Genomic DNA, 11,961 nt, shown 5'->3' with positions numbered 1-11,961 from the left:
GACTTTAACGCGGGGGAAGGCGTCGTTAGTGATTTTGGGAACCACGTATGACGTGTCGTTCGGCTTCTCCCGCAGGGAGCTTCCTTGTGGGGCTAACAGCGGGTGGAAGGCCCGGCTAGCATACTCGACTCTTAGCATGCAACATGACACTGTACACCGGAACTGCGTTAAATACATATCTCAGAGGTACGCTGTGTATTGTGTACTTACATGTACCTCCTCTTCCTGTAGTTGTGTGGACGATGCACCAGCGATGGCTGATGTTGAGGCCACGTATGCAGACTTCATTGCCTCTGGCAGGACTGGACGGAGGAACGCCATGCACGACATCCTGCAGAGTCCCAGTGACCCAGAGGGACGTGAACTGTCCCTCACCCTGTCCCTGTCCCGGCTGCACATCAACGCAGGAGGAGGAGGTGAAGCACTGCGTCCGGCCGCCCCGTGGACGTCATGCTTTCACCCGCGTCGATCTGAACCTTTGCAACAACGTATTCTTTGTTATTTCTCAACGTTGACATTTTATCGTGATGCTTAATAAGGTTAATCCTAAATGTGGCTGCAACATTAGAATAAACCATCTCTATAGTGTTATCTCCAGAACGGAGTCCTACTTAATCCTGCTGTCTTTATCGCGTTGCTAAATAATGTAGAGAGAGAAAACTGATCCGTCTCTTTAACGGCACGGTGGTGCAGCGAGTAGTGCTGCTGCCTCACAGCAAGAAGGTTCCTGGTTCGATTCCTTCCTGCCTGTCCTGTATTGTATTGTGTGTGTGTGTGTGTGCTCAAACCCCATCCATTTCATGCTGTCACCAGACATTGGTGACGACATGAACGTAATGCACACACAGTGCTCAGTTATGGAAACATCCCACAGGGATTCCAAAGCCACCGATGGGCAGAGCGACGTGCTTCTGACTGACTCTGTGAATTACGTAACAGAGACCCTGTCGACAGCCTAAACCCTCCAAAAAACAATGATGTAACCACGCTGGTGCGGCACACGGTCTCAATCTCCGTTTTTTCCTCTGCAGATGGTGACGACACCGAGGACGGCCAGAGCTCCTCGTCATCCTCGGCCCACAGGGACGCTGAGCAGAGGAACAGCTAATCTGCGCCGCACGCCTGCTAACGGGCCGAGGTGGATTCCGCTCACTGTGATGAAGCCGTTTGCAGGCAGGGTGTAGCGCCACACGCTGTCGAGATGCCTGCGAGCAAAGCAGGGCACTAACCCCCTAAACCCACCGATGTGACATCATCACCCGGTGCCCCGTGTCCCTGTGGCGCTGCTGTGCACTGGAGGACTAGGCTGGTGGCAGATGTCAGAAGGGCAGAGACACGCGTCTTAGCGCCTGTACAGCTGATTTTACTTTACTAGTCACTAATCACCCCGGCAGGATAATGGGAATTCAGATTGTAAGACCACAGAGACATGCTGTGTATCGGCTCACCTTGGGAGCGGCGTGCTTGTCGTGATGCTGGCCGAGATCACATGACCAGGTAACGACTGGTGCTTCCTTTAAATGGACGACACCGAAGAGGGAACTGGACCGCTCGGCTGTAGAAGAGCAAGAAACACTAGGACTGCTTTTTTTTTAATCGATTTAAAGACGTCATATTCTGTTAGTGAAACCGGCCCATCGTGTGAAAAGGAGCAGACCGCTGGGGAAGCCTTGTGATAGCGTGGGCGACACGTGTTTACGATGCCGTGGTTCAAATTAACATAATGCTGTACGAGCTTTTTTTTTTTAAACATGCATTTGTTAAACTTTTGTAATTATGCTGTTGTAATGATAAGGAGTGGTTTGAAATGTTTGGGGAAATTGCCTTTATGTTTGCCCAGAGCCACCCGAGAGGACGATAGTAACTATTAGTAATTGTCCTTGGCTTTTAGGAGCTCATTCTGTTCACAAATGGAAAATACAATTGGCTATTTTACAAGAGGTCCCTGGGCTGGGACTGGAGGCCGTGAGACCAGCAGGGACGGTGGGACGCTTTTAGAGGTGCTAGGACTCGGATACGCTGTTTTCCCTCTTGTATCATAATGGCTCGACTACATTTTTTACTGTATGCTGATTTATTTGTTGCACTGTTTGCAGGATGACACAAAAACTTGGTGGAAGGGAAAGTAGCAAAGAAGAAACTGGTGGGTCCAGGTAAAGGGGCGGAGCCAGGATTGTTCATTTTACGTTGTTTAACGTTGCGAGATTGAATTTGAATTACGCTCACACGCAGCTAATAAAGCTTGCCGTGTTAGAGGTTCAGCTTGTTTTACCGCCTGGGTGGAGGTATCCAGCCCTGAGGGACGCCCTAGCTTCCTGTTAAACTACCCTAGAAGCCCGGTCGGGTCTTCATGTTGGTTCTGACCCGTCCTTTGTAGCTTAGGTTTCTTCATGGGCAGCAGCTTGCGCTGCTCCTGATGCATCGCTCACTCATGTAATTCAGGCTAAGAAGCAACAGTGACATTTTTCCTTCATAAAAAAATAATTGCTGACTTATGACCAGTTGTAGATACAGTAGTTACTTTGTGGTATCGATCTCACGTAACGCTCAGCAGGAATGTGAGTCGCCGTGTTTCCCAGAATGTCAAGCCGGTCCGTAAGCGTCGATGCAATACTCAGTGGAGCTTCCAGGAAGTGTGACGTGTTCAAGTTTCTATCGTTCTAAAGTAACTACATCCCATAATGATCATACACAGAGACCATCATGCATGCACTGTAAAAAACTGTGTATTTTCTCTACAGTATAATTTTACTGTAGTACTGCAAGTGGGCTTTGTATTAATCTGATTCATGCAAACTCAAGTTTATTGTAATAATAAACAGTGAATTTGTTTTTTGACTTTAAACTCCCGCGTACGGCGACACGTGCGCCGTCCGCATGTAGAAACGGCAGTGCATGAGCGTGCACAATGTGTAGTTTGTCTATTGTGACCATATTTTCTACACTGTCAAAAACAAAATAATAAAGTAACAGTGGTAAAAATGTGTGTTGTTGTACTTTCGCCGTCTTGCCTGCAGGCGGCACTGTGTGACCATTTATAAAACATCACAAACCCATTTATGAAACTACAGATTATAAATGTTTAACACGCAGGTAACAGCACGTTTAGAGGAATGAGTAAGGAAATATGGGGGATGGTCAAAATGTAAAAATTGAATCAAAATTGAATTGTTTGTGAAGTTTTATAAAACTTGGTTTGGCATTAACAAATGTTAGTGTTTCTATGACATCCGTTTGCTGTGGCACAGCGTGTCTGTTGGTGGGGGTGGGGGGGGGGGGGTTCATTATCCAAATAACTGGACAATTACACAAGGAAGTTTCAGTAAGAGAGAAAAACCCACAACTGGTTCCTCATTCTGCCGGCAGAGCGTTTCAGACTCGCCGCCTGCCGAGCCTCAAATCTGCTGTCATCCAGACAAGCTGATGCAAAACACAGGACAGGTCAGAGGACTGGACATTCCTGCACAGACAAACACAGGACAGGTCAGAGGACTGGACATTCCTGCACAGACAAACACAGGACAGGTCAGAGGACTGGACATTCCTGCACAACAAACACAGGTAAGCACAGGAGCAGGTGTGACATCAGAGAGCGATCGAACCGCCTGTGGTTGAGCCGTGTTTGTGGGAAACGGTCGGTTCGGCTGATTAAACGGGACGTTTTTAATGTATCAATGAGTTTCAAAGATCAAATTGTTGATTTTCTTTCTACACAATTATTGAAGCCAGTGTTCCTCTTTTACAGTGAGTAAATGTGAATAAATTAACTTGTAAATGAATGAATAAGCAGTATATTTAAGCGTTTATAGGAGATTATAATTTAAGAATTACACATAACAGGAAAGCAAATTAGACAAAAGTAATCGGTTCGACATGGTAGAAAGACATTGCATCAAACGCGGCCCGTCACACTATTAGATATGAATGTATAAAATGCTAATATTTGGTGTTTATTTGTTGTTGTTGTTTAATGGTTGTGTTAGGTTAGGGTTTTAATGGCACCTGTTTTCGACACTGTAATTAATGACAGCTTTAACTTCAATTGAAGTGACACTCATCGACACGTCACAGTGAAGGCGAACCCTTTTTTATCACCCCAGGCTTTGCCTCACTTTTTATCCAGAGGAGTGAGTGTGAGTTCTGGTGACACGCACGCGGAGCGTGTCGGCTCCTGTTCCGTTAAGACCGCTGGCTTCCGCTTGTTTGTCAAGATAAAAATACAACAGGGGCGCTGAACCAATGAAATGGCTCTATAGACAACAGCCTCTATTCACATTGTTTGACTGCTGATCATGTCTCATTTTGTGATCATGTGTGAAATTTGAATCAAGGGTTTAGGCGCACACACACACACACACAATGTTAAATTGGTGTACTATTCCTTTACAGAAAACACGTCCCGTGGAGGTTGCTTCTAATTGTGTAAACGCCTTTCCTCTGTGACCTTTTAAAATAGATACAGAGAAACATACAATGATTGTTTTTGCGTTTCCAGAAACCCACACGTTTCTGGAACCGACTATCTGAAGTGTTTCCGTGGTAACCGTGTTTAAGCGTCCACAGCAGCCTTCCTTGTCTCACTTCCTCTTGCAGACGGAATGGGCTGCATGAAGTCCACGCTGAGCGAAGGCCTGAGCAGACGAGGGGAGGGGAAGGCCGGCCAGCAGCCTGTAGGTACCGTGCAAACGCACTATGTCAGAGACCCCACCTCCAATACACACCCCAGCATAGTAAGTAGTCGGACGCCACAGAGCCGTTCGGTGTCCTGGTGCTGATGTCAGCCCAGCGTGATGAAAATCATTGTTCCTGTGGGAGTTCAACATTCACCTCCGCCGGGGTTGGTTTGTCTGTCTGTCCGTTAACCAAAAACATGCAGCTCAGGTGAATGCTCAGCTCTGTGTGGCCCCGTGATGTTCTGGCGACGCGCCCGGGGTGTGCCCTGTCTCTCGCCCATAGCAAGCTGGGATAGACTCCAGTAAATCCCGTGGCCCAGAAAGCGGAAAAGCAGCTGGATGGATGGATGGAATCAGTTAGGATGAGCTACAAGCAGAAAATGATTCACTTCTCATTAAAGCATTTTAATTCTGACACATTTTCTCAATGTTGTGAAAAAGGCCATTTAAATTTTGGCATATTTGAACATTCTAGCCATCAGGAAACGATAAAGGTACTTGAGTTAAATTGTGCAGTACTGTCACACATACTAGTACTGTGCCGCCCTGCGTTGATGTCGTGTCTCCTGGTGTTTCTTTGCAGGCTAACTCACTGCTACCTGGTCAGATGTTCCAAAAGATGGAAGGTTTGAAATATTCTAAGTTTCTAATTATAATATCTGTGATAAAACTGAGGTGAGAATTTAGCATTTACCTGTTTAGCAGTGGCAAAATCCTACTGCTAATGCTTGTGTTGTGTTTGATGTACATAAAAGTATTGAGTAGCATGTCTAGAATTTAAACTTATCTAAAAACCTAAATCTTATGTTACTACATGAATCTTTACATGTATTAAATGGACAAAAGATATTTTCCAGACGTGCTAAACACAAATCAGTGTCATTACTTTAATGCTGAACTTTATTTATTATGCTGAAAAACAAACAAACACGTAAATAAATAAATGACAAAAACGAAACAAATTTTAGGTCGCTTGTTTAGATTTAGATTTGGTCTCTTCAGCCTGTGTAAAACTGCGTGGTTCAAATATAATTTTTGTATTTGTTGCACAGCCTTTAATGCAAATCTCATTTTTTCTGTCTTAGACCAAAAGACTGTGGGGAAACTAATGGTTGGTCTTTACCAGTATGACGCCGTGCATCCGGATGACTTGGGATTCAGGAAGGGGGAGAAGATGAGAATTTTGGAGGAGTGAGTGTCTGATATTTTCATTTGAAGGTTCATTTTAGAGCGCAACACTTCATAGAAGCATGCGAACGCTCAAGGTCAGCTTCACCGTGCTGAAACAAGCTGCTGATGCGATGTCGGGAGGAGAAGGCAACAACTGTGCTAAAAACAAAAGGCTGTTTGCTGCAGACACGGAGAGTGGTGGAAGGCGAGGTCTTTGACCACGGAGAAAGAAGGATTCATCCCATCTAATTACGTTGGCCAAGCCGACACCATGGAAACAGAAGAGTGAGTAGCTGCTCCCAATAAATGCTTTGAGTTTTTTGTTTCATGCTAATAATGCACAGCTTAATCTCTGAATTACAGACTATTGAACGGATCTCTGTTCACTGCAGGTGGTTTTTCAAGGACATCACAAGAAAGGATGCGGAGCGGCAGCTGCTGGCGCCAGCAAACAATCCAGGCTCTTATCTTATCAGGGAAAGTGAAACAGCGAAAGGTATGGAAACCCCAGCAGCCCTGAGCGTTGGAGCTGCATTCATTAACGTGCCCTGCTGCCAGTATACGGGTTGTTGTTCACCCTCTTCCCGCAGGAAGCTACTCCTTGTCCGTCAGAGACGTGGGCGAAAAGGGGACAGACATGGTCAAGCACTATAAGATCAGGATGATGGACAACGGAGGCTACTACATCTCCCCTAAGATCACCTTCCGTGACATCAGCATCATGATCAAACACTACCACAGTGAGTGCTGCTCAGTGGCATTTGTTATCAGGGTTTAATCTGAGTTTCATGGAGCAGTGGTTTTGCAAAGTTTTCCACAATAATGACCCCAAAACTGACAAAATTGCACCCGAAAAAACCCATTTGAGAAGAATTTCTCCAAATGATGAATATATTTATTAGATAGAATGTTAGAGCAGTACAAGTACAGTCAAACAATAGTATGTATTACAGTACAAGTACAGTCAAACAATAGTATGTATTACAGTACAAGTACAGTCAAACAATATTATGTATTACAGTACAAGTATAGTCAAACATCCTGTCTAAGAGGAGATTTTCAAAAAACTTCTAGAAACTTTTTTTAATTTTCTTTACGTTCTCATGGAATAATGCATGGATCTTGTGTTTCTTTGTGTTTGAAATTTGGTGCAAGTTAAATGCATCTACTGGATTGAATTGTTTGGCTGTAACAACTGTAGTAATCAATTCATGATGCTTGCAGGGCTTTGAGTTTCATTTTGGATAAAGCGTGATAGGATTAAATGGGAATTCCATCCAAGTTTGGTATTTCAGAAACTTTTCTGAGCAACTACAGCCTGCATTATCCTATTTTATTTATTCATTTATTTGTATTAAAAGAGCTCTGAGAAGCATTTTTAATGCTGGTATCGTTTAGCTATCCTGACAGCCTGAGTCCCGATCGATCACATCTATGTGAATTTTGCCTTTAATCTTTCCAGAAAGTGAAACCCAGTCAGCGTGAAAATTAATTCATCTTCCTCTCTATGTTTTATTTTAAATGTTGGTTAATGTAAAGTAAATAAAGATTCTAAAATAAAAAAAGATAAAGTTTTACTTTAAATATAACAATACAGTAAAATAAAAATAGATAATACACATAATACAACTAAAATAAATAAATAAAGATAAAGTAATGTACAGATTACTGAAAATGTTTGAAAAATACCATATTATGCATCTCTCAGTGTGTACGTGTGTGTGTGTGTGCGTGCGTGTCTTCCAGACAAAGCAGATGGCCTGTGTCGTAAGCTGGACCGTCCATGCATGAAACCCAAAGCTCAGAAGCCGTGGGATAAAGATGCCTGGGAGATTTCCAAAGACTCCATTACGATGGTGAATAAACTCGGAGCTGGTCAGTTTGGGGAAGTCTGGATGGGTAAGGAAAGAATTAATTATTCTAATGATGGCTTCTTAAAGGGCGTGCTAGTGGCTGTGACTGGTGTTTTTTACAGCAGCAGCAGAAACTACCAGGTTCATGGAGACACAGATGTCATTGTCCTGCATGCGCCCCCACCAGTAAATCATTGCCTCCTTATCTCTCACCCAATGTCTAACCAGAGCAGCAGAAATGTTTCCCTCTGAGGACGATCAAGCTGATCTGTGCATCAAAGACGAGGCTCAGCAACTTGTTAACGACTAACTAATTGAAGCGGAGTCAAATTAGGTCATAATCAATGCAAAGGTCTGTGTGGATGACAAGCTAATGCTCTACAGGGCTAAAGGGCCAGTTCACCCAACAATAGAAACGCCTCGGTTGCCTCCTGAATGGGCTGCGTTGCTATTTATCGATCAAACCTGATCGGTTTTACAGGATGTCTGGCGTCTTCTGAATGTCGCAGAATGACATGAACAAAGTCTCCTTCCAGGAATCATTGACGAGCCTCGTGGGCAGTTTCGTCCAGGAACTACGTAGTTTCTTTCCTCACAAAATGGAAATAAGGATTATTGTACCTGCTCACGGCAGGACGGGATGAAGAAGCATCGGCTGCATGAAAGCATTTCAGTGACTAATGCCATTTGTAAATGATAAAATACAAGGGTTAAAACTACCCAATCTTAAATTAAATGGAAATAGAACGCTTTCTGAAGTCCATTGGAATGAAATCACGGCAGCACAGAGACACTGGACCCTGCAGCGCCGAGCAGGGACCACCTCCAGTCCCGCCGTTACCCCCTTCCTTTGATTTCTATTCCTGCAGCGTACTACAACAGTCAAGCTAAAGTGGCGGTGAAGACGCTGAAGCCGGGCACCATGACGGCGGAAGCCTTTATGGAAGAAGCCAACATCATGAAGACGCTGCAGCACGACAGGCTGGTGCGGCTCTACGCCGTCGTCACCAAGACGGAGCCCATCTATATCATAACTGAATTTATGGCAAATGGTAAGTGGTTCTCATTTTATATGCAGGCAAAATGATTCGTGGATCAGAATCGCTGTCAAGCAGGTCCTCCAGCGGGTTCCGAAGGACGCTGACCTTGTTTCCTGTCCCGTCTCCTCTTTAGGGAGCCTTCTAGACTTCTTAAAGACTGGCTTGGGGTGCAAACTGCAACTACCCAAACTCATCGATTTCTCAGCGCAGGTGATTTTAACACTGACCCCAACGTGTTGCTTCTTCAGCTTGTTCTTTTTCGTGGTTGTGAAACAGACCCGAGTCAGTGTTTCCATTGCTGAACTGAAAGAGGAAGAAGAACCAAAACTACACATCTATCAATAATCCCGTGTTGGGTGTGTGTGGCTCCACTCCCAGTCAACGGTAACAAAGACCGGGGGGAAGTTCTCAGTAAAACAAAACCAAGCATCATAGTGGTGCAGTGGGTAGTGCTGTTGTCTCACAGCAAGAAGGTTCTGCGCTCTGACATTAAGTCCTAGCAAGACTAATTTAACATCTACCGGTAAAACAGCCCAAACCATGTGACAGAAAGACTATAAACAGACACGTCATAGTCCCTAAATGAAAATCCTGATTTTCAGAAACCAATAATAGCTCTAGCGTAGCGTTCGCGGTTAGGCTCATCCCCAAGTCATGAGCTGACTAGTGGATTGAAACATGAAACAGACAGGAAACTCTAGTGACTGGTTCAAATTGCAGGTGAGTTGTGATCGCAGGACTGCGTAGGATGGACAACGATTGATCAATCGTGACATCACAGCTTCCTGGAGGGACAGTCCTACGATGTCATCGCCGTAGTTGATTTTACTTTTCCCTCTGAGCAGCAGTTGTTATAAAGAGGACAGACAAAGCTGTAACCAACAATCCACCACCAGCAGCTATGTTTTAGTTTGACGCTGGAGGGAAACCGATGCCCTCTGGTCAAGTGAAGGTCACGCAGTGTCATCTTCTCTGTTGCTGTTGCAGATAGCAGAGGGAATGGCCTACATAGAGAAGAGGAACTACATTCACAGAGACCTGAGAGCAGCTAACGTCCTGGTCTCCGAGAGTCTGCTCTGTAAAATAGCTGATTTTGGACTAGCAAGAGTCATAGAGGACGACGAGTACTCCGCCAGAGAGGGTAAACCGCGTGTGTGTGTATGTGTGTGTGTGTGTGTGTCTTTATTTTCCATCAAAAATGAGCTGACTGGAATCTTGTGACATAAAACATCCCGTTTTGGCAGCTTTTTTTTGGGACAAACTTTTGCTTGCTCCCGTTGGTTTTCACGATGATCCTGTACTACGATTGACCGTTCCGCCAAACACGCCCGCACGACTTAATCGACCAATCGTGACGCTACACGTCGTCTCTGGGCTACACACGCACATGCATGTGTTCGCTTCCTCAGGCAAACAAGCCAACGCCAATGCAGCCTTTTAGAAATAAGAACAGTGAATGAAATGAATACTGATTTATTGCTGAGCTGGTCTCCGGAGACCCGGCCCAACGCGTGGACACCGGTAACGTTTGTGTGTCCTCCACAGGAGCCAAATTCCCGATTAAATGGACCGCTCCAGAGGCCATTAACTACGGCTCCTTCACCATCAAGTCAGACATGTGGTCCTATGGAGTTCTGCTATATGAGATTATAACCTATGGGAAAATGCCGTACCCAGGTAAACATGAGCTGGACTATATAATCTGTGTCACTACTAAAGCTTGGTTTAAAAGCAGCTGATTCCTCATTTAATCATTCCCAGGCCCCCACTTCAGTTTATAGCCTCAGGACACGGAGAGGAGAGGGCCTCCCCGAAGGTCTCCATTCATTTGACGTTGGCCTTTAGTAGATAGCTGATTAAATCAACTCAATTCACTTAAGCCTGAGGGTTCTAAGGGCTGCTGGGACTTTGTGAAATGGGTCCCCAGTTAGCAGCTTTCCTTGTCTGGCAGTCTGGCCCAGGTTGATATAGCCAGGATGGTTAGTCTGCCCTCTGCTGCTGAGTTTTGCTTCCTGGTTTAGATTATTTCGTGCAATATGTCCATCTGTCAAAAAGAAAGTGTTATTATAATATAATAATGCAACACTTTTAATATTGCTGTCACAAAAACGTATTTTTGACATGATATTATTAAATCTAGGACTTTTAAAACATAGACTTGTTAATATCAATGAACATATTCTTTGATCTCCTTCATGTCAGCCTGACTGTGCTTGTGTGTCGTCTGTAATCCCTCCTCCGTGTGTTGTTCCCAGGTATGACTAAAGGAGAAGTGATGTCCTCATTGCAGCGTGGCTATCGCATGCCGCAACCGGACAACTGTCCCACTGAACTCTATGACATCATGATGTCCTGCTGGAGGAACAAACCTGAAGACAGGCCCACCTTTGATTACATCCAGAGCTTCCTGGATGACTTCTACACGGCCACAGAGGGACAGTATCAGGAGCAGCCGTAGAATACAGACGTTCACTGCAGATTAAAAATGGATTTATTTAGTGCACTTCAATTTATCCTATAATATTCATAGTTGAGATGTTTTTTTATACAAAATTGACAAACATAAATAAGCAATTATCTGTGTTTGTATTTTTATATAATACCATATTGTGCCTAGGCATTTGAATATTTGTATGTATTTGTTAATTTTCAACTATATTTTCATACAGAGAGACTGTAAATGCAGTAGGCAAACATGAAGGTTAAGTTCTGATTCCAGTGTAAATATAGTAAAACAGTAAAGGGGCCCATTACAATGTAGAATTAGCTGTTACAATCCTGCAAATAAAGTAATGGCCTTCTGTCAAGTTTATTTTAACATGTAAAATGTGAAGACATCACTCATCTTTGTATACTGAGTAAGCATTTAGAGAACATATTTTTGACTTGCTAATTTATCATTTTGATTGATGTAATTGACTCTTCTTCAGGTGTTTAACATGTATGAACCCAGCATCATATGTTGTCATGTTCCATAACATGTCCATTTGGGCAAGTTGTTAAAGAATGTGCACGCAAAAGGGCAGCTGTAGGCCAGACGTCTCGTCTCCAGGAGGATGGATGGATGGATCATAGACAGTTCTGTTCGGTTTGCTTGCTGTCTAATTGACCAATGAACGGTTTGTCACGTTTAAATTCACTTCATAATGAAGTACTGTTTCCCTTCCCTTTTTTTTGTCTGTTTGAGGAACCTCTTTTTTCTTAGCATTTCACCATTTCAGACAG

At 44.0% G+C, this 11,961-nt stretch overlaps 2 protein-coding genes across 2 annotated transcripts; both read left to right on the top strand.

Annotated features, from left to right (window-relative positions):
- Window positions 1-253: 253 nt before the first annotated feature.
- Window positions 254-1,108, top strand: pkia (cAMP-dependent protein kinase inhibitor alpha). Its single transcript, XM_068749298.1, has 2 exons — window positions 254-416; window positions 1,032-1,108. Exons 1-2 carry the CDS (start codon window positions 254-256, stop codon window positions 1,106-1,108), a joined length of 240 nt encoding a protein of 79 aa, XP_068605399.1.
- Window positions 1,109-3,482: 2,374 nt separating this feature from the next.
- Window positions 3,483-11,194, top strand: lyn (LYN proto-oncogene, Src family tyrosine kinase). Its single transcript, XM_068748949.1, has 13 exons — window positions 3,483-3,561; window positions 4,594-4,730; window positions 5,257-5,299; window positions 5,759-5,864; window positions 6,030-6,128; window positions 6,236-6,339; window positions 6,434-6,583; window positions 7,590-7,742; window positions 8,566-8,748; window positions 8,870-8,946; window positions 9,724-9,877; window positions 10,282-10,413; window positions 10,992-11,194. Exons 2-13 carry the CDS (start codon window positions 4,599-4,601, stop codon window positions 11,192-11,194), a joined length of 1,536 nt encoding a protein of 511 aa, XP_068605050.1. The 5' UTR covers window positions 3,483-3,561; window positions 4,594-4,598.
- The last annotated feature ends 767 nt before the right edge of the window (window positions 11,195-11,961 follow it).

The sequence above is a fragment of the Brachionichthys hirsutus genome, chromosome 15 (assembly GCF_040956055.1).
Source record: "Brachionichthys hirsutus isolate HB-005 chromosome 15, CSIRO-AGI_Bhir_v1, whole genome shotgun sequence".
Classification (NCBI taxonomy): domain Eukaryota; kingdom Metazoa; phylum Chordata; class Actinopteri; order Lophiiformes; family Brachionichthyidae; genus Brachionichthys; species Brachionichthys hirsutus.
The sequence above is the reverse complement of the archived record's forward strand: the minus strand, read 5'-3'. Positions and strand labels throughout refer to the sequence as shown.